At 57.5% G+C, this 26,287-nt stretch overlaps 3 protein-coding genes across 3 annotated transcripts in view; 1 reads left to right on the top strand and 2 right to left on the bottom strand.

The window, feature by feature from the left end:
- GNAZ (G protein subunit alpha z) overlaps positions 1-3,574 on the bottom strand; it is a 48,563-nt gene extending 44,989 nt beyond the window's left edge. Inside the window, exon 1 of the mRNA XM_004467704.4 lies at positions 3,412-3,574. The gene's annotated coding sequence lies outside the window, so the exon portion shown is untranslated. The remainder of the gene's footprint in view (positions 1-3,411) is intronic.
- Positions 1-18,180, top strand: part of RSPH14 (radial spoke head 14 homolog) — a 79,859-nt gene extending 61,679 nt beyond the window's left edge. Inside the window, exons 5-7 of the mRNA XM_004467706.3 lie at positions 11,177-11,402; positions 16,111-16,247; positions 17,860-18,180. Coding sequence (XP_004467763.2) covers positions 11,177-11,402; positions 16,111-16,247; positions 17,860-18,098 — 602 coding nt within the window. The 3' untranslated portion in view covers positions 18,099-18,180. The remainder of the gene's footprint in view (positions 1-11,176; positions 11,403-16,110; positions 16,248-17,859) is intronic.
- Positions 18,181-20,222: 2,042 nt separating this feature from the next.
- Positions 20,223-26,287, bottom strand: part of LOC101438206 (sodium/glucose cotransporter 1-like) — a 93,260-nt gene continuing 87,195 nt past the window's right edge. Inside the window, exons 14-15 of the mRNA XM_012528688.3 lie at positions 23,562-23,664; positions 20,223-20,741 (exon numbers count right to left, since the gene is read on the bottom strand). Coding sequence (XP_012384142.3) covers positions 20,524-20,741; positions 23,562-23,664 — 321 coding nt within the window. The 3' untranslated portion in view covers positions 20,223-20,523. The remainder of the gene's footprint in view (positions 20,742-23,561; positions 23,665-26,287) is intronic.

Raw genomic sequence — 26,287 nt, 5'->3', positions numbered from 1 at the left:
CAATTCATCAGGAGGTCTGCCCGGCTCCTCTTCAAAATATCTCTTCCACCCAACCACTTCTTGCCACCTCGACTGCTCCCACCTGATCTAGGTCACCAGCATCTCTCCCCTAGAAGGTTGCAGTGGCCCCCTGAAGGCCTTCCACTCTTGTCCTCACTCCCAGTCTAGAATCCACATCATTCAAAGTGTTAATCAGATCGAATCTTTGCTTTAAACCTGCCAAGGGCTTCCCAGCTCCCCAGGGCCCGTGAAGCCCGCTTCACCCTGACACTTTTCCTGCCAGGCTCAGGCACCCGGCCTTCCAAGTGCTGTCCTGCTTCAGTGCCTTCGCACCTGCTGTTCCTCCTCCCGAATGTTCTTCCCCAGTCAACCACGTATTTCACCCATTACCTTCGCAGCACCTGCTCCAATGCCCTTGTCACACAGAAGAGTCCCAGGCCACCTCCTCCCCTCTCTGCTTTATTTTTCTTCATGGCACAGCTCCTACCCACATTAAATCACACATTGGTTACTGTCAGTCTCTGACCTCAGATGTGATTGTCATAAGCAAACACCGTGTCTGCCTCGCCTGCTCCCTACCGTATCCCTGCACCTGGCACTGCGCCCAGCATGCACCCAGCATTGTAAATATTAGCCGAATAAGTGAATGGACGAACCCTTGCTTCTCCTTCCTCAGGTTCCAGACAGAGGTTGACCTCTCCTCCCATGGGCCCAGGATTCATGAGATGGTCTCTATGAGCTGGTCCCTGTCGGTCTGTCCCCTGCCAGCCTCGGCATGCAGAAGGGGATCCAGAAGAGGCCTGGGCAGGGCACTCCATTAAGGATGAGGACAGAGAGGAGGCAGCTGGCCCAGGCCTGGGGAGGAGCTGGGGTCTCACCCCCCTTGCATGAGAGCCTCTGCCCGGTCTGCACAAGCCGCCCTGTGGCCTCTGCTCCAGGCTCCTGCCTGGGGCTGGTCCTTGGCACCTGAGCCCACTTCCCTTGGCTTGCAGGCCACTCCGGAGGCTCTGCGACCACAGCTTTCTTTCCAGGGACTGTGGGAAGACCGCCTTCTAATATCCCTCCTTCAGGACTCCCGTGACCATGGCCATGGCCAGTGGCAGAGAGGACACCTCTATACTCTTGGTAGTGTGAGTTTTCTGAGGGTTAGCGCAGGGCCCAGGGCCACACGGGGCTGCCTTACCCTTGCTCCAGGAAGGATGATGGTGCTTGCTGTCACCACATGCTGGTCTCCCCGACATTCTACATCCCCCTGAGGTGGGCCTCCCTTGGGGGGTGAGGGGGCACTGGGCCTTGCCCAGTCTACCCGATTACCCAGAAGTTCCCAGAATCTCCCTAGAAGCTTCTGAGATGCAGACTGAGATACTTTTCTTCCAGGGACTCCAGGAAACAGAAGGGCTGAGAAGCCAGGGGTGTTCTGCCATGTCCCACATCGTGTCCCAGGGCAGGCCAGGTCCCCACTGTGCTGGGCACAGAGCACAGGCCCCATGAGGGCAGGTAGGCCCCGCTCACGCCACAGCAACCTGGGCTGCCACTGCAAGCCAGTACGTGTATAAGGAAGGGGAGGCAGGAGGCATGTGCATAAAGAGGAGTCACTGACAGGCCCTGCAGGGGGTGAGCTGAAAACAACCCCACAAGCGAGGCTCTCTGGGACAGAAGAGGATGCCAGCCCTCCTGCCTGGTCTCATTCCCCTTCTGTCTTGGAAAATTGGCGCCTGTCAGAGGAACACACAGGAAGGGTTTTAAAAACCCACCCAAATGCCATTGTCTCATCTCCTCTGGAGAGACAGGCAGGCCGAGAGGCAGCATGTCCTCAAGGGCTGGCTTCCATGGTCACTGCTCCCAAACCTCCACATTCCAGAGATCCAGTCATCAGCTAATCATCACACCCCACGGCAGGTGGCCCTCATCCCAGCCAAGGAGAGGGCAGGGTGGTTGGTGACCCCGGGCGGCAAGGCACCCTCTGGGGTCCTCAGAGCTCTTCTCCAGGCTCGGCCCACCTCAATGGGCCACACAAGTGGGTCTCAGAAGCTTCTCCCTTTCCCGGAAGAGGAGGCTGGAGGGACCACAGCTAACAAGAAGGGCCATCCCACTGTCCCCACACTTTCCTGCAGCCACCTGTGTAGCCCCAACCCACCTTTCCCACCTCACCTCCATGGGCCAAGCCCACCCCATGCTCCCACCCAAGTCTCGGGCTACTCTCTGCCCTCCACCTGCCATGCCCACCCCAACTGGGCCATGTCCTTCAAGCTCCAGTTCAAATGTCACCTTGCCCAGAAGCCTGCCTGGTCCCCCAGCCTGGGTCACACCTCCCAGGTCCCTCCCCAGGCCCTAGGTTTTCTGCACAGACATGCTTCTCCCCATGGGGTGGTGAATCAGTCCTGGAGGACAGGCCCCAGGCGCCTCTACCCCGCATCCATCCCGAGCCTGGCCCTGGGGGAGCAGTGCTCAATAAATATTTGTTTAATCAAATTTGGCCACAGAGCCTTCTGCAGTCAAGAGTTGCGGGCAGCTCGGTCCCCAGGGCAAGGATATCACTAGAGCAGAAAGGGGCCAGCCAAGGGACGCGGCTCCTCCCTACGATTGGTGTCGCCTACCCAGGAGCCCCTCCACCTGGAGCCCTGGACTCCAGGGAACCCGGTCCCGGGCACCGCCCTCCCATCCTCTTTCCTCCTGTGACAGAAAACCCCCCATTCTGGGCCTAGGCGGATTCCAGCCACCACCACCCTGGGAGGCTCAGCACCGCCGTAGAAAGGCAGAGAGCCCCCCTCGGATCCGCAGGAGACGGAGCCCCAGCCCCGAGGTCCTCGCACCCCTCCCCCCAAACGCCCCCACCGCCTTTTAAGGGAAAAAAATACCGAGTCGGGAACCTATGACAATCGCAGCGGGTCGATACTCATCTCTGGCTCTAAATGCCTCGGAGGAACCTGCTCGCTGCAGCAGCGATGACCGAAAGCGGAGCCCAGTCCGCGCCGGGCCCAGGCCTCCGGGGCCCTCGCCGGCGTGCGGGCCAAGGCCACGCGTCTGCGCTCCCGCCCCCCGGGCGTCCCCTCCCCGCCCCGCGCACCGGGAGGAGACCCCCTCCCCAGCCCGCTCCCGCAGGTCGCGCGGCGCGGGCGGCCTCGGCCCCGCCGCCCCCCTGCCCACCCTCGCCGGCGGCCCCGCCCCGGCACCTGCCCGGGTCCGCCGCCCCCCGCCCACCTCGCGGGCAGCCCCGGCCCCGCCGCCCCCACCCCGGCCGGGCATCCCTAGAGCCGCGCCCCGGGGCCCCCCGCCGGGGCGGATCCCGCGCACAAAGGCCCGGGCGGGGCGCCGGGGGAGGGGAGATGTCTGAGGGGGGCTGGACGCCCCGGCCGCGCCCCCGGCCCCGAGGCGCCGCCGCGCGCTCCCCGCCGCGGGTCGTTCACTCACCTCCGGGCCGCGGCGCCGAGCATCGGCCGAGCTCTCCGGGCGGAGCGGGGCGGCGGCGCCCTCGTTCCGCACGACGCGGGCGCCCGCGCGGGGACGTGACCGGACCGCGGGCGGCGCATACGCTGGGGCCGGCCTGCTCCCTCCCGCCGCCTCCCGCGCCGCCCGCCCGCGGGTCCACCCGCCCCGCGCCGCCGGCAGGGGGCGGAGCCGCGAGCGCAGCGCGTTGCCAGGCCAACCGCGGGCGGGGATGCGGCGCGCCCGCCCGGGCACCACGCGCCGGGCGCCACCGCCCCGCCACGAGCTCTGGCTCGCCACCCATTGGGCGCCGGCGGCGGACGGACGCGCCCGCGGTCCAATGGAGGCGGGCGGGGGCGGGGCCGCCGCTCCGCGCGCGCCGCAGTCCCGCACGCGCTGTCCGCGCCGGCGTGCCCAGTCCCGGCTGCGCCGAGGCCCTGGAGCCCATCGGGAAAGGCCGCTCGAGAACGCTGTAACGCCCCGGCCCCCTCCGCCGCTCTTCCCGACCCCGATCGTCTCCTCGGGCCTCGGGTTCGAACCCAGCGGGCACCTTCTGAGCTCTGCGACATTGGGCAACACACTGCCCTTTCCCAGCCTGTTTCTCTGCGGAGGGGGGCTGCGACAGTCCGTAGAATGTGTGAAAGGGCTTTGCAAACCCTAAAGATTTAACACCGGTGAGGTTTGTGCAGCCATGGGAGGAGGCATTGTTCATCTCTGCTCCTCACACCACCTCATCACCCCCAGCGCCCCTCCAGGGGTCCCTGGGGTCCCCGGTCCCAAGGAAAGGTTGCCTTTGAAGGTGAGGAACCTCTCAGGAGGGAGAAAGGCCGATGAGCAGCAAGGAGCCAGCCCAGTTGAGGTCAGGGCCCCACTGGTGCCTTTGGAAAGCTCAGGGGAGCCCTGGGACCCTCAACAGGATTCTGAATTCTGCTTTCAAAATCAGGGTGTTCCAGGATCCTGGAGCCCATCTGTGTGTCTCCAACCAGGGACCCCTCCCTTCTCCACCTTAAGGACTCAGGCCAGTGAGGCAGTGATGGAGGACCAGAGGGTCAAGATGATCCCAGCGGCACCTGTGACCTTTCACTACTGGTATCCTGGAGCTTTGAGCATCTTAGAGCATCCCCAGTGAACTGCCCTCGCATCCCAGCTAACACCTTTGTTACCGCTTTACACCTTCATGGTCAAGTTACACGGATCACACGTGGTGGGCAGAAGCACTGAAACGGACTGTCCACAGGGGTCGAGTGTGCTGACCGCCAGAGCGCAGGCCTGCGGTCAGGAGGCTGGGCGTCGGTCTGGCTCTGCCCGCCGGCTGCTGTGGCAGCCTTACTTCATTCTGCAACTTCATTCTGCAACTTCATTCTAGGGATTGCTGGGAAATGGAGTCGATTGCCTCACATGCCCCAGGGGCACTGCCTGCCTGTGAAGGCACTGCCCAGACTGTAAGGGGCAGGGCACTGTTAGTTATGGGCATCGCAGGAGGTGGCCAGTGAGGATGGAGGAATTCCCCCAGCAATTGAGGCCTTAGTGTGTGCGTGTCCTCCACACCAGCAGGCTGGAGCTCTGTCCAGGAGGAAGGAGCCAGGCAGATGATGGGCACGGGCCCTGGGGTGGGTCAGAAGCAAGAGGCGGTCGGGGGTGAAGGGAAGGTCCAGCTCCATTGCTACCACCTGTACTCCCTCAGATGAGCTCTTTCTAAACCTGGCTGACCTCTGGTTTCCTCTTCTGTCAAAAGCAGATACTTACAGGTTATCCTTACAGGGTGATTCTGAGGATTAATATACGTAGGGAAGCAGATAGGGCTCAAGCGCTTGAGTACCCGCTTCCCACATGGGAGGTCCTGAGTTTGGTTCCAGGTGCCTCCTAAAAAAACAAACAATAAGCAAAACAAATGAAAAAACCAACTCAGGGGAGCCAATGTGGCTGAGTGGTTGAGCGCCAGCTTCCCACATATGAGGTCCTGGGTTCAATCCCTGACCCCGGGTACCTCAAAAAAAAAAAAAGGAAATGCACATGGAAACATGTACCAAAGAAAGGAATTTGGAGATGGGCAAAGGCAGTTTCTGCTGCAGAATCAGGTCAGAGTTGAGCTGTTTGCAGGGGCAAACCCAGGTGACCCCGATAGTAGTCCAGGTGTGAGGTCAGAAGCTGGCCCGTGGAGGGGCCTGCTGGGGTTGGCTGCCCTGCCTGGCCTGGTTCTCATGGCCATCTGGAGGGAAGGGGGTGGGCGTTTCATCTCACCTGGCGTCCAGCCAATGATTGTGTTTGTTCAGATGACAGTTCTGCATGCTGGGCAACCAGTGATCTAGCCCGATGTCTGGTAGAGCCTCCTACCTGTGGGCAGGGGCAGATAGTGAACAAGAATCCTGCCGGTACCTTTGGGTGAAGGCTGACAGAGGAGCTCCCCCAGGGGAACCCCAGGCCCAGAACAGCTTCCTGGGGCTGCAGCAAGAGCGGAGGTGGTAGTTACACCGGCAAGAGAAAATTGCGCTCCAGGAGAGCTGTGTGAGGCATCCAAGGAACACAGAGAAGATCCAGTGGCCAGAGCCAGCGAGTGTGAGGATGCCAAGACCTGAGGCTGGAGGGGGCCCAGGAACAGTCATGCCAGCTGGGGGTCCTTGGACAGGATTGGGGATGTCGACATAAGACCCACAGGGGAGTTTTAAGATGAGCATTTTCAACGTGAGGAGGATGGCAGGAGTGGGTTTCATGTTTATTTATAGCAGGTGTCCTTCCCTTAACAATATAGAATTGTCCTGACCCATGTAATTTAATAATAATTAATTAGTCAGCCCAAAGGAAATATGAAAGAGCAGAGGAGTAAGTTGTCTTTGTTTGCCAGGGCTGCTATAACAAATACCATAGACTGCATGGCCTGAACAACAGGAATTTATTGTCTCTCAGTTTTGGAGGTTGGAAGTCCAAAATCAAGTTGTCGGCAGGGCCTTGCTTTCTCCGAATTCTATAGTGTTCTGGTGGTAGCCTGCTGGCAACCCATGACTCAGCCTTTGCCTCTGTTGCGAGGCTGTCTCTCTCCCCGTCCATCTTCTACTACTGTGGCCAAATATTGTCAGCCTATAAAGAGTCCAGCCATCTTGTTTTCAGGCCCACCCATAATCCAGTTTGGCTCCATTTTTAACTAATAAAATCATCGAAGGTCCTACTTACAAATGAATTCACCTTCACAGACCGGCGATTAGGACTTGAACTTGTCTTTGTGGGGGTCACGATTCAATCCATAATGTAAGTCCACGAGGCTGAGGCCACCATAGGACCTGCTGCAGTTGTGAGATCACTGGCGAGACTGTGTGTCAGGAGGTGGCATGGTGGTTATGGGGGTGCATGTGGTGGCTGTGGCCATGGAGAGATGGGGGAGCTTGGAGGGGCCAACGAGGGAGCTGGACTGATGAAGGAATGGAAGCAGTTGGAGAGGTGGTGGGAAAATTGGGAATGGGGGGTCCAGAGCCACGGGAGGAGGGTATTTTAAGAAGGGACAAGTGACCAGCCAGGTAAACTGAGGCCAGAGAGCAAAGGCAGGCTTCGGTGGGCATCAGCGTGCCAGGAGTTCAGGACGCCAGATCCACACAGGACTAACAGATCAGGTGGAGCTTGGTGGGGAGTGGTGGGCACTGGGCATGGGATGGGAATATGCTGACCCTGGCGCATGAGGGACTGGGCTGGGACCAGGACCTGGAGGCCAGTGCCCCACCCCTGAGTGCTCTCTGGCTAGGAGGACAGGGTAGGGATAGAACCGCAGGGGCTCTGCAGTGGCCCTACTGGCATCTCACCACCCAAGCAGGGACAGCTGGCCAGGAGAGGCCCCTCAAGTGCTGTCAATCCCTCTTCCAGGAAGTGATTATCTTAGTTTCCTAGGGCTGTCATATCAAAATACCACAAATGAGGACTAAACCACAGAAATGTATTGTTTCACGGTTTCTGAGGCTAGAAGTCTGGAATCAAGGTGTCAGCAGGGTCATGCTCCTTCTGAAGGCTCTAGTGAAGGATCTTTCCTTGCCTCTTCCAGGATCTGATGGTTCCTGACACTCCTTGGCACTCCTGGGCATTCTTTGGAGTTTCTTGATGTCCCTTGGGGTTACTTGGCATTTCTTGGGTTCTTTGGGGTTCCTTGGCCTTCCTTGGGGTTCCTAGGAGTTCCTTAGTGTTCCTTGGTGCTCCTTGGCCCTCCTCAGGATTCCCTGGTGCTCCTTGGTGTTCCTTGACACTCTTTGGCATTCCTTGATGTTCCTCGGCAGTTCTGGTATTCCTTAGGGTTCCTTGGCCTTCCTTGGGGTTCCTAGGAGTTCCTTGGCACTCCTTGGTGCTCCTTCATGTTCCTTTGCACTCCTTGGTGTTCCTTGGCCTTCCTTAATGTTCCTTGGTATTCCTAGGCATTCCTTGGAATTCCTTGGTGCTTTGGCATTCCTTTATGTTCCTTGGCATTCCCTGGGGTTCCTTGGGGTTCCTTAACATTCTTTGGCACTCCTTGGCATTCATTTTACACTTCCTTGGCATTCCTTGGTGCTCCTTGGCACTCCTCAGGGTTTCTTGGGGTTCCTTGGCTTTCCTGGCTTGTAGATGTGCCTCACTGCTGTCTCTGCCTCCGACTCCACGTGGCCACCTTCTCCCTGTGTGTCTTCTTCTTCACATGGTATTCTCTCTCTGCATCTCTGTATCTTTTCTCCTCTTCGTATAAGGACACCAGACCTATTGGATGAAGGGCCCACCCTGCTCCAAAAAGACGTTGTTTTAACTTGCCTAATTCCATCTTCAATGACTCTGTTTCCAAATAAGGTCACATTCTGGGGTACATGAGGTTAGGACTTGAACATATCTTTTTGGGGGGACACAGTTCAACCTACAGCAATGACCAAGCTTCCACGGCAGGTGGCTCCATGCCAGGGGCCTCCATGACCCTTCAATCCCAGTGGATCTCTCTTACTCATCGCCCGGTGATCCTGCCACGGCCCCTGCCTGCCCACCGCACCAGACCCTTCCCCAACCACAACTGTGTTTCCTGCCTGTCCTCAGCATTCCCCTCTGCCTGGCCTCCCCTCCGTCCCCCTAGAATGTGTCACCCTATCCCTGGCCGACTCTCCTGCCCATTTCTTGTTTCCCGATGGTGGGGTGGGGTGTCCTGCTTGTCTGGCGTGTGCTGGCCAATGACCAGGCCTGGCTTCCATGGGTCCCATCCTGTCCTGCTGGCTCTTCCCTGTGCCCCCTCCCCGTCCTTCCAGCCTCCACCCCCTCTCCGGGTGGGTGTCACTGGCTTGTTTCCTTGGGGTCTATGTGCACCCTCAGCCCCCCACCTTGAATAAGCAGTTGCAGATCTGGGTTAGTTATAAATAGCCAGGCCTGCGACTCTCCTTTTAGCTGGAAAGAAGCAAAAGTGAACGGAGAGGCACTCGGCACGCGTTTTATTTTTAACGGACCCGGATCCTGGTGCTTAGCATTTCTAGGAGCAGTGAAACAAAACCCGGGGGATGGCGGCTGAGAGGGTCCTGGCTGAGCACCCACCTGCCCTGGGACCTTGAGCAATGGCGTCGCTTCTCTGGGCCCCGGGAGGGCAGTGGGGACAGCGATCGACTCCAGCCTTTGGCTTTCTGACCACAGTTCCCTTCCTCTGCCCCCTCCTGCCCCCCAGCGTGTGACAGCTGTAGGTCCAGCAGCAATGCCTGTCCCTGCGGACTTCCTAGGAGGCCCCAACTGACCTAGGTACAAGGGAGATCCAGCCCCAATTTCAGGATTCACAAATTTACACCCCCCAAGGCCTTCGCTCAGGTGTCCTCCCAGTCTTGCAGCCTTACTCTCCATCTGCCAGCAGAATCCTTCTTGGAAGGCCAGCTCCAATGGTCACCTCCCTGCTGCGAGGAGGGGCCTGCCTGGGTCTTGGCTGAGTTGGGCTCGTGGTGGGGGGCAGGTGTGACTCAGCTGGGGAAGGGCAGGCAGGTGCTTGTGGGAAGGCAGAGCCCAAGCAGGAGGCCGGGAGGGGAGGGCTAAGGAGGAGTGGGGCTCAGGGCCACCAGGAGAGGGAGCTTGGGGACAGCCCCAGCAGCCGGTGCTCCGGCAGGGCAGGACCTGTGCAGGTTTTGTCTCTATGTCACACCCCCTAACCCAGCAGGCTCTTGCTTGCAGCTGGGACTCCGTGTTGGTGGAATTTGAGACTAGGCCAAATTCTACCAACCATCTGGGCAGTGCTAGGCCCAGATGTTGGGAGTGACAGTCCTTTACACAGATGCAGAAATCCAGAGCACATGGAGCATGTCAAAACCACCCACCCCACACTACTTTGTTATTTCTTCACAACCCCTTGCCAGGTAGGCCCGTTTGAATGATGAAAAACCAGGCTCAGAGACGTTAGGTAACTGCCCAAGGTCACACAGCTGGGAAATCTTTGGCTATGGAATCTTACAAAGCCTGACAGTAAACACACCTGAAGGAACAGGGAGCTGCTTTTGTTGGGTCATGAGCACCCCAAGAACAGATAGGGTAGAGCAAGCTGTTCTACACTGAGAGGCTGGCCAGGGGCACCAGGGGCCGTGAGGGGAGCTGGGGCCACGAACACCCCTCTAACTTCTCCAACTTCCTCACTCCCCACCCTGCAGCCCGGGCACCTGCCATTTAAAGGCCTCAGGGAGGAAGGGAGCAGGGCCGAGGTGCTGTCTTCAAAGGGGAAATCCCTGGTGCTAATTGGCACTCAGAGACCTTTAGGCTAATTAACCTGTTTATTTGGCTCTCTAGAGTAAATTAAAGGGTTTAGCTGGGGAGGGCGGAAGAGAGGGTGTTTGTAGTGGCCACCCCCATCCCACACTCCTGGGGGTTCTAGATGGCTTTGCAGTGGGCAGCCTGGGGCCGCTGGGGAGGCCGGCAGAAGCTGCAGAACCCCGCACCAGGGGCTCCCGCTCACTCCCCCCTGGGCCCATGGGAGCAGTTCTGGTCACACGTGAGCTGAGCCCCTTGGGGTGCGGCCTGTGCGGGCAGGTTTCTGGGTTCCGCTCTGGCAGCCTCAGCTCAGGTAAAAATGGCCCTTTTCCTTCCCAGGATGGGGACGGGGGAGCAGGAGGGAGCCAGGCAGAACCCACTCCTGGGGGGTCTCCCTTCCTTGTGCTTAGTTAGGCTCCTCCCAGTCCCTTGGGTCCCTGCTGTGCAATGTGGAACCCCTCCCCCCCCATTTCCACAGGAGCCAAAGTCCCACAAGACTCCGGGGCTAGACCCTTTGGACGTCCTGCACATTTGGGGCACAAGCCCTTTTTGGTGTAGCTGCTTCATCTTCTGGCCCTGCCTCAATTCCAAGCGCTCCTTCTCCATCCCCAAGGGCTGCCCAGCTCTGGCTGGGGACCCCAGCAGCTTAGAGATGTTGGGGATATAGACTGGTCACCCTCCCCATGGTGCGGGGTGGAGCAGGGAGGAGGGGAGGGGGCCCGTTGTGTGGTCTTTGGGGCAGTTGGCTCCTGCATCCCAGGCCCACGCTCTCTGAATTACAGATAACCAAAGGCCGGCGGCACCTCTCGGGGTCCCTTGGGGCCTCCACACGGGCCCGTCTTGGCTCTCATCCCAGCTCCCGCCATGACTGTCCACCCACAGCCTCCTGCTGGCCCCTGCCTGGCGGTGGCGGGGTGGGGGTGGGGAGGGGCATCTGCAAGATGCTTTGCCAAGCGCACCCAAGGGTCCCGCAGACGCTCCCCGGTCCTGCCCGGCCAACCCGTGGTGTGGTGGGGGGCTCTGGCCCTCAACGCCCGCTCCTGTCCCGCAGGGGCCCGGGGCATCGTCCAGAATGGCCTGATCCCCTCGCTGGTGTGGAAGCTGCCGCGGGAGGAGGAAGGCATCCAGGAGCTCATTCTGGACACGCTGGCCCCCTGCCTGCAGGAGGACGCCTCCGAGGCCCTCAGCAGCCGCGTCGTGCCCTACCTCAGGGAGAAGCTCCTCAGCGCCAGCGCCAGCATCCGCAGCAAGGCCGCCCGCGCGCTCACCGCCATCAGGTGAGGCGCGGCCTGTGCCAGGGCGGGAGGGCGGCCGGCTCCTCGCGTTCTGCCCAGGCTCGGGGACGGCCGTCGCCCTGCCCTGGACCAGCAGCACGTCAGCCGTGTCTTAGGTGGCCGGGGCTGCGGCCCCAAAGTACCACAAAGAAGAGCAATGTATGCTCTCGCGGGTTAGAGGCTACAAGTCTGAAATCCAGGTGCCCCTCGGGTGCTGGACAGGGCTCGCTGGGCGTCCATGGCGCAAGTCTGTCTCTGCCTCTGTCACACGGCCACCTTCTGTCGGTCTCCTATTGACTGTGTCACATCTGCTCTCCTTATAAGGACACCAGAGGTTCTGGATGAGGGCCCACTCTGACCCAGCTTGGCCTCATTTTAAGGAGTAATAGCTTCAAAGACCCTATTTCTAAATAAGGTCATGGGACCAAGGATGGGGTAGAACTTGATCATACCTTCTTTTTTTTTTTAGGAGGTACCAGGGATTGAACCCAGGACCTCATATATGGGAAGCAGGTGCTCAACCACTGAGCTACATCTGCTCCCCTGAACGTGCCTCTTTGGGAGACACAGTTCAGTCCCTAACAGGCCAGCACCCAGTCAGGCTTGTGCAAAGCTCGGGGGTGTCTACTCTGGGGTCTCTTTCCCCTTGCCCGCTTGTGCCCTGGAGGCAGGACGGGGCTGGGGCTTGGAAAAGGACCCTTTCCACCAAGGTGACTGCTGTCTGTTTTGCCCAAGGTTGGAGGGTGTCTTGGGTTTAGCATCCTGGGAAAACCCTCTTTTCATGAGGAAAGTCTTCATGGAAGAGCAACTGACAATGCCAATGCCCACTCGTTTCGCGCCGCCGTCCGCCGCCACGGCTCGCTCATTTGTCTGTTCGTTGGTTTTGCTTATTGCTTGTTGGCTGTTTGTTTTTTCTTTAGGAGGCACCAGGAACCAAACCCAGGACCTCCCCTGTGGGAGGTGGGCACCCAACTTCTTTAGCTACAGCTACTCCCTGCTCATTTGTTTTTGCTCATTGTCTGCTCGTTGTTTGCTCGTTGTCTTGCTCATTTTTTTGCTCATTGTCTGCTTGTTATTTTTGCTTGTTATATGCTCATTGTTTTGTTTGATGTCTGCTCATTGTTTGTCTTCTTTAGGAGGCACTGGGACCCAAACCCCCTCCCGTGTGTGTGGCAGGTGCTCAACTGCTTGAGCCACATTCCTCTCCCCTGCCACTGGTTTTTTTTTTTTAAGACTTATTTTTTATCTTGCCCCTTTCCCGCTCCCCTCAGTTGTCTGCTCTCTGTGTCCATTTGCTGTGTGTTTTTCTGTATCTGCTTGTATTCTTGTCAGCGGCACCCAGAATCTGTTTCTCATTTTGTTGCATCATCTTGCTGCATCAGCTCTCCATGTGTGCAGCACCATCCCTGGGCAGGCTGCACTTTTTTCGTGCTGGGCGGCTCCCCTTGTGGGGCGCACTCCTTGCCCATGGGGTTCCCGTACGCGGGGGACACCCCTGCTTGGCATGGCACTCCTTGCGCGCATCAGCACTGCATGTGGGCCAGCTCCTCACACAGGTCAGGGGGCCCTGGGTTTGAACCTTGGACCTCCCATGTGGTAGGCGGATGCCCTATCCATTGGGCCAAATCAGCTTCCCACCATTGGTTTTTAAGTGCGTAATTCATGCCAGGAGCTGTCTACAAATTCCATGCTTAAACAACCCTCTGAAGAAGGCAGCAGCTATCTCCCTTGACAGGAGGGGAAACCGAGGCACGGGTGTCTAATCATTTGGCCAAGGTCCCATGTGTCACCATCGAGGAAGCAAAAGCCACAGAACCCACGACTTAGCTGGTGGCCAACACCCCTTATTTGGGGACACCTCAGCCTTCCCACATCTGGGCATTTCCTTCCCTTGGGGATTCTCTCTAGAGACCTGGGCCTGTATGTCTGCAAGTGTGGTCCCCTGCGAGGTTTGTTAAGTTGCAGGTTCCTGGCCCCCACCTCAGGTCTTGGCTCAGATGGCCCCTTCCACTGAGACCTTTGAGACAGGTACAGAAGTGTGGCCTCCCTCATGCAGCCTCCCAAAACCCTCCTCCACTTTCCTTTGTGTCTTAGTTTGCCACAGGGCTGCTGATGCAAAGTACCAGAAATGGGTTGGCTTTTATAATGGGAATTTTATTAGGGCTAAAAGCTTATAATTTCGAGGCAGTGAAATGTCCAAAGCAAGGCATCAGCAGAGAGGCTTTCTCAGGGTCCTGCTGTGCGGTGAAGCAAGACGGCCGCCGCTCTCTGCCAGGGTCTCTGCCTTCCCTGGATCTCTACCTAATCTCCTGGAGCTCAGCTCAGCACCCAGGCACAGGGTTGTCTCTTCAGCCTTGAGCTGCTCCGTGGGCCCAGCCTCTTGGGGGCTTTGTGTTAAGCTTCGGCTGCTAGCCATCCTCGAGTCCTGTCTCACACAGCAGGGTCTAAAAACGGCAGCTTTCTTTCTCAGTGTCTCTGTTGATATAAGACACAGCAAGAGGGCAGAGACTCAACCTGAGTCACGCCTCTCTGACGTAGTTCAATCGAAAGGGTCTCATACCCACAGGAAGAGATTCCTTCAAAAACATAATCTTTTTCTTTTTGGGATTTATAGAAGAACTTTCAACTGTCACATTTGGCATCATCACTTATCACCCATTCTGCATGCCATTTCGTGCGTTGCCTGCAAGGCGAGCTCTGTGGGGTGCTTTGGCCCCCACTGGGGAACACATGGCAAACTGTGGAGATATTTTTGTCACAACTGGGAGGTGATTGTGTGTTGGGGATTAGATCATGTCCCCCACGAAAGACATATTCTGGTCTTAAACTACATTCCTGTGGGACTGAAACCCATATTTAAATAGGATCTTGGAAGATGTGAAGGCAAGTCAGGGTGGGGACTCATTTGTGAACAGGACCTCGGAAAGTCTTTATGTAGAGGAGGCCAAAGTGAGTCAGGGTGGGCCTCAGTCCATCTGATGGGGTCTTTATAAGCAATGGAAATTGGACATGGAAGTACAGGCCGGAAGTCAGTGGAAGAGAAGTGGATGGAGCTCAAGTGGTTGAGCGCCTGCTTCCCACATATGAGGCCCTGGGTTAGAACTCCGGTACCTCCAAAAAAAAAAAAAGTTAGCAGAAACCAGAGGAACAGATACAAGGAGAGAGTGAGCATGCATGTGTGCCAGAATGCTATAGACTCCAAGAGAAAGCAAGCCCTGCTTCTGGCCTCCAAAACCGTGAGATAATAAATTCCTCCGGTTTAAGCCAACTGGTGCTTGTTATTTGTCATAGCAGCCCTGGCAAACTAAGATGAATTTCTATTGGCCTCTGGTGGGTGGAGGTAGGTTAGGGATCCTGCTCAGTTTCTTGCAATGCCTGGAATGTTCCCTACCACAGAGAACTGTCTGGCATCAAATGTCCACCGGGCCACGGTGGAGAAACCCTGCTGTAGGTTCAGCATCTAGACCAGGGCCAGATGCATGCTGGTGCTTGGTTGGTGCCCACTGCATGGACGCATCCGCAGGAGCCCTGCAGGTGGGACCTGGAGATGCTGAATCTTTGACCATTGTCCCATAAGCTCAAAGAGTCCCCGTCTCCAGAGCCTGGGGCTGGTTTTCTTGGTGTTCTCAGGTTGCCATGAGTAAGTGCCACAGACTGGGTGGCCTAAAACAACTGAAACGTAGACTCTCTGAAATCAAGGTGTGGGAGGGCCACGCTTCCTCGGAGAGCCGGAGGAGAACCTGTCCCACGCCTCCCTCCTGGGCTTCTGGCGGTGGCTTGCCAGCGACCCATGAAGTCCTCTGCCCCAGGCGTCACGTGGCATTTTCCCTGCTGAGTGTCTCTCTTTCTCGGTCCAAATTTCCTCTCCTTATGAGGCCACAAGTCCTATTGGATGAATGGCCCACCCTGCTGCAGTGTGACCTCGTTTTAACTTGCCTAATTCCATCTTCAGTGACTCTGTTTTCAAATAAGATCACCTTCTGAGGTACGGGGGTGCAGGGCTTCAAAGTATCTCTTTTTTTGGAGGGTGGGGGGGACACAGGTCAATCTACATACCGGTCAACCCCATGTTTCCCAAGGTGTGTTCCTATGGAACCCCTGGGTCTTTTGGAATGTTATTAAGAATTCTGGAAAAGTGAGGGTTCCATGGGGGGCCAGTTTGGGAAAGGCTGAGAAGTCCCAGTGCTTTTTGCCGCAGGATGAATATGCTCCTGTGGGGCTTGAGGGCAGTAGTATTTGCTGACCCTTAGTTTTAGGAGGGCACAGTTGGCCCTGTCATTCTTTGGGAAACTCTTGGGGAGTCTGTTATCCTCATTTTCAGTTTCCAACAAATATAGGACTAGAAGTGACTGAAAAAGTCACCCCACCTAAGTCCCAGCTGGGATATGGCTTCACCTCCCATGCCCGGGGTGGCCTGCTGACCTCGCCTGCGATGAGCAGAGCCAGCGTTGGTGGGCAGCTCTGACCCTGGCTGGGACCTCTGGCCCCATAGCGGGGTGTGCTCCCAGGAGGTCCAGTGTGGGGGTGATCCCGACACTTCCCCCCAGTGCTCCCCTGCACCCTGATGCCACGTTCTCAGCCAGCCCTAGACCACCAGGGACCGTCCCAAGAGAAGCCCTTGCCCTTGGGGTCCCTCTGGGTGCTCCTAGGCCTCCTCCATCCTCGGTGGAGCACCCTTCCACTCCCCCCAGCCACCTCCTCTCTGCCGCAGCATCCCTCTGGAGGGCAAGAACCAGGTGTGGCAGTTTGACGTCATCCCCATACTGGTGGATCTGCTGACGGACAAGTGTGCGGAGGTGCAGGCCAATGCCGCCGGGGCCCTGATGTATGCGGCGGTGACTACCGAAGGTGAGGCTCTGCCAGCCGGGTGGGTGGGGCGGGCAGGGGGCTGAGTGAGGGGCGCGGTGCTTCACTGGGCGCGTGTCGCCGCTAACTGGGGACCCCCGCCTGCTCACTGTCATGGTGAGTTTTTCAAAACCCACCATTCTCGTGCTCAAGGTCCAGAAGCTACCTCTCCTCCCAACATCCCCCCAGCTCAGCCCTCCCTCTCCTTCCAGCTCGGCTACCCACCTTAGGACTCTGTCCCCGGTGCACCATGCCAGGCCCTGCACTTCCCACCTCCCACCCAGCCCCTTGTAAGCCATGGTTCTGGGCTTGACTGCTTGGCCATCTGCGAGTTTTTTACCCTAAAGCCCTTGATTCTTTGCTGTTTCTTTAATGGTAATCACCTCTCAACGTGGGGGGCTAAATGGGAGCACAAGATTATACCCCCCAACTTCCCCCACCCCCTTGGTCAGCCAATCCTGGGTCAACTAAAGATCCCTGAGCCTGGTTTCCATGACCAGAAGGTGGGGGCATGGCATCCCACCCACTGTGCCCTGGGAAGGTCTGGCCAAAGGGCCTTGGCCACCGGCCCGCTCAGCCTCTAGTGCTCCACCACTTTGCTGCAAAGCCTCCCAAAGTCAAGGGACACTAGCCACTCCTCATTTACCTCCAACGGTGGAACTGGAGAGCCACCAAAGGGGGAGAGGCCTGGGTGCTTCCCAGAAAGCACGGCACCCTGTACTGTGTGGGGTCCAGGCCATCCATCCTAGGATGCTGGCTGCCGGGGCAGGGGTTCCCCTTGAAGGTCTGCGTCATGGGCATCCTCAGCCCAGGGGCTTTCTGCGCCCGGGCTTCCTGTGGGGGCTGCCTTGGAAGGCCCGAAGGCTCAGGAGGCCAGGACAATGACCTGAGCTACAAAGGGGGCGGAACCGGGGCACAAAAGACCGCTCCTTACCATGGCACTGCAACTGAAGGTCTCCTCCCTGGGGGTGTCTACAATTTGGTGGAAGAGGCAAAGTGTGTTGAGTGACCTGGGGGAAAATGCAGTGTGGAGTGGGGACACAAGAGTGGAGTGGGAGGGGCCTGGGCACCTCTGGAGACCTAAAAGACACTGGAAGTAGTAGAGCGAAGGTGGGGCTGGAGAATTCCAGACAGGGAGACAGACAGCAAGTGCAAAGGCCCTGGGGCAGGACAGAGAAGCATGCGCTGAGCAACGCAGGGGCCAGGGAGGCAGCCTTGTGGGAGACAGTGGAAGGCATCAAAGGGTTTATGTATTAAAGTCTGTGCTCCCTCCAGACGGTAAGCACTGTGAGGGTAAGGACCACGTGTGCTTTTGTGCCCTGGAGTTTTCGACCACGTAAACAGGCCATTGGAGTTACATTTTAAAAAGAGCATCCTGCTGCCTCGTGAGGCATGGATTGTGGGTCAGGAGCCAGGGTGGGTGGGGAGAGGCCAGTTGGGGCACTGGTGAGGGCAGGATATGGGGGGAGGGTGGTTAGGCCAGTGGCAGTGGGAGGAGTCAGACTGAGCAGGTCTTTGTGGGGTGAGGGGGCGGATCCCTCAGGCTGGCAGGTGGGGAACTGGAGAGGCCTGGGGAAGAGGGCTGCTAGGAATGACGGGTGCTGGGGGCTTGCAGGCAAGTACGCGGCCCTGGACGTGGAGGCCACCCGCCCGCTCCTGGACCTGCTGCAGTCCCCGGTGAGCAAGGTGCGGCTGAACGCCCTCAAGGCTCTCACCATGCTGGCCGAGGCGCCCGAGGGCCGCAAGCTGCTGCAGACGCACGTGGGCACCTTCCGCTTCCTCGAGGCGGATGCCAGCGAGGCTGTGCGGAGGGCGGCCCAGATCACCATCAGGGTGGTCGAGTGGAAACCCTGAGCCCGGCCGGCACCGGCGCGGGGGGCCGGGTCCAGACCGGAGGTGTCACCCCCACACCTGAATAAATGGGTGCAATCTCTTGATCTTGGCTCTGAGTGGCACTTGGTGTTCTGTCTGTCCTGCCAAAGGGGAAACGTCGGGCCCTGAGGGACGGGCTCACAGCTGGGCTGATCCCAGGCTGGCCCCAGGGGCTGATCCCAGGCCCCTTGGCTGCCCTGCCGGGAGTGGGTGGGGGTGGCTGCGGGAGCCTCCATGGGCCTTGTGGCCAGGAACCCCCTCAGAAGGTGGAGAGCCAGGCCTGAGCTCCGGGGCTGAGAGGGATGACCCAGAGAGTTGGGGTGGGGAAGGGACACGGTTGGACCTGACGCAGCCCAAGCTTCCTGCTCTCATACCCTTAGGCCTGTGGGTGTGGCTGGGCCTGGCCTGCTCGGTCCCGATTCCCAGGTGGGGTGGCAGGAAGGTCGAAGGTGCCATCGGGGTGGCTTGTCCTGGAAGAGGGTGTCCTAAGAGGCCCCGCCCTGGGGGTGAGCCCTCAGGACGAGGGGAGCTTTCTGGTTTCCTCATGAAGGCCTTCCACAAAACGGCTGCATTCTCTTAGGAAGCAAAGGAGCCGCTGTTTAACCTGGGCCCCGGCCGCCCTCGGTGAGCCTCCGCCCGTCCCTCCACCTGTCATGCTGCACCGTGTGTGGGGATGAGGGGCTGGTCAGCAACAGAGCCAGGAGAGCCCCTTACTCTCCCTCCACCTACCCTTGCCTGGTCACGCCCGGGGACAGGTCTCCTGCTTTGGGGTGGAAGACGGTCCAAATGTCAGAAAGCAGGTCTGACCTCTGTTCAAGGAGCTACTGAGGCAAAGCTGACCTTCCCGGCTGGGCTCCTTTTTCTGAGGCTGAGCTGGAGCCCCGAGGGTTTCCCCCATTCACCTCACAGCCCAGCAGTTGCATTTCCTGTGGGACGAGAACCTCCCCAGGGTCCTGGGATGCCCATTCCTCCTGCAGTAAACATCAGCAGCAGAACCAGAAGCCCAGATGGTCCTTTGAATCTTTTAGTTCTCTGAATGAGTCCCGGGGTTTTCACTTTCCCAGAAGAACCGCAGGGAAGTTTGTGTTCCTGGGATAAAAGGATTAGCCAAAGTGGACCCTCCTGTTCTGAAAGGGACTGGCTGCTGGGTCCAGCAGGGTTTCAGGCTCAATCCCCTTCTCAACAAAAGTCCTGTTAAGAGAAAGTCTTTTCTTGTCAGGTAGGATGGTTCAGGACACCTCCCAGTGTGCTGTTACTTGCCCAGCCTCGGTCTCCCTCTGTGTGTCATGTCATGTGGCTGATTCTAATGTGGCTTGAATGTGAGAATGCAGATAAAGTACTTCCAAGGGCAGGATAAACAACAGGCCACACTAAATGCTGGCCGACACCACTCCTGTGTCATTGTCCATTCTCCCTGGGACTATAAGCGCCAGAGAGCAGAGCCCCTGTGCTCAGCTCACAGCTGTTTCTGTGGAGCTTAACATGGTGGCTGGCACGGACTGGACCCTGGGAAATGTCGGCTGAAGAACCGAAGGGGGAATGAGGCCTGGTCGTGTGGGTTCACCTTAGGAGTGAATTCTCGTGATGCTAAGCAGGTCTCCCCCACGTCCATGCCAAGGCACCGGAAATACTTATTTTGGTCTGAGAAGCAGGAAGAGGAAGATTTAGGGAGCCCTGTGGAAACACAGCCCATGAGTGGCCTGCAAGGGAGAGCTCAAGGGAATCCAAACATCCCCAACCAGGAAGACTGGGAATGCCTGGGAAGAGCTCGGCAGGGAGGGCGCTTCCTCTCCATCTGCTCCTCAGGGATGCGGTGCTGCTGAGGCCCGTGTGCTGAGCCAGAGCAAGGCTGCGCTGAGAGCCCAGGCTGCCTCAGCCCCCCTCTGACCACCCTGGCCCGTGCAGGGGCCAGAGTTTCCACACCTGGGGCAGCTTTTGCTCCAGCTGTTCTGGGCCATGGAACTGTTCCGGGAGCCACCCCTCCTCCCCCCGCCCTGCACCCGCCCATACTGTTAAAAATGAGGGAGAACCAAAGCAAAGGAGGGTGGGGAGAGGAAAGAAATGGAGATGGTGGAGTCAACACAAGCAAAAATCTCCAAATATATCTAGAGAGAAAAAGCCAAAATTAAATTTAAAGTGGAAGTCGGTGTTTGGGCAGTAAAATAGGAGACAGTGACTCATCTCTCGAAGGAACAGATGTTGTCGCGTGCACATCTCTGCAACCCCGCACAGGCAGCTTGCTGTCCCCGCAGCTGAGGCCCTTGGTACCCACGCGAGGGGGTGTGTCCGTGGGTGTGGCCCTCGGGCCCGTGGCCGTGACTCTCCTGGTGGGAACCGTCAGCCCCTCGGTGAGGAGGAGCGCAGAAAAGGCCGCGGTGCCTGCTCTGACGGCCCGGCCCGAGCCCTGTCAGTGGTAGTACATGTGGCCCAGGGCCCCGAGCGCTATCAGCAGGAACCCACAGGCATTGGTGAGGTTTCTCCACAAGGGGGTCTCCGATGTGTCACCGCCCTTTGTCTTCCTCGTGGCCTCGGCTCCCAGGGCCAGTTTGGGGCCTGGCTTCGATTCCAGACCACAGAACGTGTTCCAGGCCTTCAAGAGGCAGCTCGGGGCCACACTGGGTACATCTGGGAGGGAGGGAATGGGGGAAAAGTCAGGAGGCATGGGGGCCGGGCGGCAGAAGGGAAGGCCTTGTGTCCAGTGTGAGGACTGACAGACTCCTCCTAGGAGGAAAGGACCTGGAGCATTCTCAGGCACGTGTGCGTGGCCGAGGTGTGGCGAGAGCAAGGCTGCCCGGGCCGTGTTTGCCTCCCCCCGCTAGACCAGAAGGCCAGGCCCAGGTCCCCTAGGTGGGGTGCTCAAGGGGCCTCCTCCACAAGAGCCCTCTCGTGTCCCAGGCGGGTGATCTGGGCACAGTCCTACAGACCCAGGGCGAGGGGCTGCTTGTCTGCTCCCTCTTGGCTCAGTTACAAGCCGCAGAGGAGGCCCTAGAAATGTATGCGGCTCTTTGGCAACCTCTCAAGCAGTTTCTCCTCGAGGCAGGCACCAGTCTTGCTGCCTGGCCCCAAATAAGGCTCTCCTCGCCTGGAAGGCACATCCCTGACATTCTCCAGGAAGCACAGAGAAGCAGTCTAGGAATTACAGACAAGTTTCCACTCATTTCTCTAGGCCACACTTGTGAAAAAGCCGAACACTGGAGCTTGGACCCTCCTTCTGGGTCTTCTTCAGTACAACCGCCCACCCCGCCTGCCCGTTAGTGGTGTCTGCCTGGCTCGAGGTCAGCACCACGGCCAGCTCCGGCACGAGGGCGCAGGGGCCCGGCCGGCCCTGTCGCTGCACTGTGATCCGGAATGGCTCCCTGCTCTGGAGGCAAGACAATCCCTTTTCATTCGGAGCAGGCTCCCCGCAGCCTGTGCTGTGTCATGTTCCGTGTCTGAAGCGGCATACCCTCTACGTGGTTGGACAGCCTCCCTGCCAGCTGTCTCCCCGGCCTCCTGTCCCTGCATCACAGAGGATGGGATCTGTCAGGCAGGGACTGAGGAGCCTCTGTTCTAAAGGAAGGGTCTCTGCAGCCGGAGGATCCCAAAGCCAGGGAGACAGACATCTAATGTGGGTGCTAGAGAAATCTTGAGCAACCAGGCTCCTGCTTCTGTTCTCTTGAATGCCACTGTTATCACAGCATTATTGCCCTTCCAGGCCCAAAGAGGCTGCTGGGAGAGGTGGGAGCCAGGATGTAAAAGGCCACAGCCCAAAGGCACAACTGTCACCCCAAACAGCCAGGCTAGGCTGCCTGCCAGGCAGTGGTACAGCCCAGTGGCTAAGAGCAAACCATGCCACTTCCTGGCTATCCGTGGAGCCCTGGGCAAGTTCCTTGGTGGCTCAGTGCCTCAGTTTCCCCATCTCTAAAAATGAAAGAGTAATTGTACCCATCAGGTATGGGAATGGAAGGATTAAATTAATACAAAAGAGCCCTTTCAACAGTGTCAGGCACATAGTTAAATGGGCAATAAATGCATAAATAAGCCACCATCAACATCCTTGTCACCCACCACTGCCAAGGAATAAGGGAGAATAATGGCGGGCATGACAGAGAACAAGCACCTGGCCTACAGCAGGCCCCAATGAGCCCACTTAGACCTCCTGAGAGGAGGAGGTACAGGCGGAGCCATTGGCAAGCACCGGGCTGGGGGGCTTGGAGCCCTGCCTCCTCTATGGGGAGGGACCCATGCCCCGGAGAGGCCACCTTCCCCGCCCTCCATCTCCACCCCAGGAGTCCACCGGCCCCACCCCACCCAGGTCTGCTTGTTGCCTTCTGCAGGTGGTAGAGAGGGGGGCTGAGGGGGCTCAGAACCCCCTCCTCTTTCCTCTCCTCAGCCCCACCCTTGTCCTCCCAGGCTCCTCCTCCACACTCCGCTTCCCTCCCCTCCCCCTCCCCCCGCCCCTCTTTCTTTTTCTTTCTTTTCTTTATTAGAAAAGTAGTAGGTTATAGAACAATCAAGCCTAAAATACAGGATTCCCATATGCCATCCTACTATTTACACCTTGCTTTGGTGTGGAACATTTGTTACAATTGATGAAAGCACATTTTTATAATTGGACTATTACTTGAAGTCCACAGTTTAACTTAGGGTTCACCATTTGTGTTGGGCAGTTCCATGTTTTGTTTTGTTTTTAAATAAAAATTTATTCTAGTACCATATATATAACCTAAAATTTCCCCTTTCAACCACATTCACATATATACTCCGGTGCTGTTACTTACATTCTGAGTGCGCTATCATCAGCACCATTCATTACCCAACTTTTCCATCAGCCCAAACAGAAGCGCTGTACTCTCGGCGCCTTAACTCTGCTCTCCTTTACAATTAAACTCCTTCTCTGAAGAGCTTGGACTCCTCTCTGTTCTCCCCCTCGCTTCCATTCCCATGAGGCCGTGGCCTGCACCACCCCACAAACTGCTTTTGTGAGGCATCCCGCAGCCAGTTCTCAGGCCTCATCTTTTTCCATTTGTCCATCTGCATTTGCTCAGTGGACTGCACCCCTCCTCTTCAAACCACTTCCAGGTCACCGAACACTCCTGCCCTGCGTCCCCTCCCTGTGCCTGTCCCCGGCCTCCAGAGGATGGTGTGCTCCTCCCTTCAGTCCCTGACCCCTTCTCTACCCCCCCCCCCACACCCTTGAAGCCTGCCCTGGCCATCTGTGCCGTCTCCTGCTTCTGTGTCGATCCCTCCAGCCTGGACTCCCCTGCGTGATGTCCAATAGCATCTAAACACCTCTGGCAGGTGTCTCAGGAAAACTGAGCCCAGGCCTCTGCTGGGAAGGACATTTCTGAGGTCTGGTGAAGACGGTGGGGGACAGAGGGGTGCTGGGGCAGCAGCACAGGGCTACTGTCTACCCCAACACCCCACATGTGGCCCTCTTCCAAGGGCTCAGGGCCTCCTTCTCACCTGGATTCTCTACTGGTTGGGGGAACATCTTCCTTGGCATCTCTGCCTCCAGATCTACCCTTTCCTCCTGGCTGTTGAGGAGACTCCAGCAGAGGCGGTGGAGCTGCGGAGGGAGAGTGGGTGTCACGAGGGCTGGGCAGTACATGCCCAGCAGCTGGGCACCAGGGTCTCAGGTGGACGCAGTAAAGGTCGGACGGTCAGATGCCAACAGAAGGTGGGAGCAATGTGGGGAGGGCAGGGTGAGTGGGACTCGTGGGCTCTTGGAGTTGAGCTCTGGCTCTGTATCCTTCAGCTGTAAACCAAGGGGGGGTGGGTGGAGGCAATGAACTTGGAGCCAGAACCCAAGGATCCAGGAACCTGTGCCCCTTTGGGGTGGGAGAAGGCACCCATCACCTCCAGGTTACTTCTCCGGGCTGGGAGTTCTCATCTAGATGAGCAGGGCAGGCAGACCTAGGAGCTGTTTCCGTTCCAGAAGCCCCCTGTTCTGGACTTCAGACATGAGCTTCACCCACGCCCTGGCCCTTTGGCCGAGCACAAACGGTCAAGTTCATCAGAGCATTTACAGATGCAAAAGGGGAGCATTCCTTTTCACTTTGGATCTGTAAATTTTTCTTCTTCCTGAAAATGGAAATTTGGGGAACTAACAAAACTCTGCCATTAAAATTTTTTTTTCTTTTCTTTCCCCTCCCACTCCCTGCCCTGCTATTTTTGTTGTGCCCATTCGCTGTGTAATCTTCTGTATCTATTTATTTTTTTGTTTTCCCTTCTTGTCTTTCTCCTCTAGGGTTCATCAGGATTCGATCCTGGGGACCTCTGATATGGAGAGGGGTTCCCTGTCAATTGTGCCACCTCAGTCCCTGGTCTCTGCTGCTCTTCACCTTGACTCTCCCCTTCGTCTCTCTTTTGTTGTGTCATCATCTTGCTGCATGACTTACTAGTGCAGGCACTGGCTCCCCTTGTGGGCACTCATGTGGGCACTCACGCAGGCACTTGGCTCATTGTGTGGGCACTTGGCTCACCAGTTGGCCGCACAGGCACACTTTCTCTTCTTTTTCACCAGGATGCCCTAGGGATCAAACCTCGGTCCTCCCATATGGAAGGCGGAGGCTTATCACTTGAGCCACATTTGCTTCCCTCTGCCATTTTTTTTAAGGCCCAACTAGGTGAATATCTCCACCAAGTCTAGTCTGAAGTGCATGACTGTTAATCCATCAAACCAGTGTTGTGGATTTGAATCTTGCCCCACACTGCTTCCTGCTTTTGGCAAGGTTGTGAAGGAACTCTATGAGGGTTCAGGCTGCATCCCCAGCCCCCTACCTCCAAGACCCAGGCTGAGCCCCACTTCTCTGAGAACCTCAGACTCCAAGTCGGGTGATGATGGTAGAGACGGCTAGCCTTTTAATGCCTTCTGATGATGTCACATGTATGCGTTCTGCCTTCCTTACTCCACTAACAGCCTCCCGTAGAAGGGGACGCCGGTGGGCCCTGGAAGCGCCGGGGCTCGGGTGAGGGCATGGCCGTTGGTGTGCTTCCTGAGCTGGGACAAGTCGGGGGCTGGATGGTCCCCGCCTCCCCCTGCAGTGCTGGCATAGGTGTGGTGCTCAGAGGGTCACACCCAGAGCCTGGCTCATGGCTGCTGCTCCATTCATGCTCATTTTTCTCTTCATCTCCTTCTGCCCTTCCAGCAGCCACTTTGTGCTTCCCAAAGCCCCTGGCACACTGCTGGGTAGATGGTAACCACTCAATAAACACTTGGCTGACTAAAGGAGGAGCAGGGCAACACCAGAAAGAGTAGAGCAGAAAATAATGCAGGCCATCTGAAGGACCTTGAGCAACAGGAAATGGCAAGTCAGCCATGCCCAGGCTTCTTGGGCCCTGAGGGTGGGAATTCTTCCCTTGCTGCACCACAGATGGGTGCAAGGGAGAAATGTGGGGGTGGGGAGGAGAGGGCAGGAGCATCCCTGGACAATTCTGCCTCGTCTCCCTGTTTGCTTCATCCCTTCTCCAGCTGGGCTGTGTGCGCAAGAGAGGAATGAGTTGGATGGAAAATACTGGTCAGAAAGAGTGGTGAGAGGGGAGACCTGAAGTTGAGCTGGGGTACGCTGAGGTTTCCAAGTTTCCCTGTCTCATAATTTGCATTTTGGTAAGGCAATACCAGATTTTCACCTGACCTCAGGCACAACTGCAAGAAAGACATGTAGGTCTGCCATACCTGTCTCCCTTTCTGAGCTCCTCTCCCAGCTTCTGAACCAACTCTCGTGATTCCTTGTGCCCAGAACCCTCCCTCCTGCTGCTTTCTGGCTAGGCCGACTCTCTGTCCCACTAAGCCTACTAGGCCATGACGTGGATGACAGTGGGCGAGAACACTAGCTTTGGGTCTAGCCACTTACTAGTTATTTTCCTTGGAGAAGTTAATGTCTCTGAGCCCAGGCCTTCCAATACCCCAAGACGACAGGAAATGGCCTAGAAGGAGAGGGCCGTGGCAGCCCTGAGCACAGAGCCTGTTCCAGGCAGCTTCCCAGCCCTCCTGTCCCCTTCCCCTTGGCTTAATTCTCTCCATGGTGGAGGTGTGTTTGGGTGGCAGCTGGCACTGCTCTGATTCCACTAATTCATATTGAGCTTAGTGAACATAACACTTCCGAAGAAAACTGGCATTTTATGAGCCAAACTTCTTGATCTAAACGGAAACCTAACTGGCAGACCCTTAAAGTGCTTCTAGTTTAGTT

The sequence above is a fragment of the Dasypus novemcinctus genome, chromosome 19 (genome assembly GCF_030445035.2).
Source record: "Dasypus novemcinctus isolate mDasNov1 chromosome 19, mDasNov1.1.hap2, whole genome shotgun sequence".
Classification (NCBI taxonomy): domain Eukaryota; kingdom Metazoa; phylum Chordata; class Mammalia; order Cingulata; family Dasypodidae; genus Dasypus; species Dasypus novemcinctus.
This window is presented reverse-complemented; position numbering and strand designations above follow the sequence as displayed.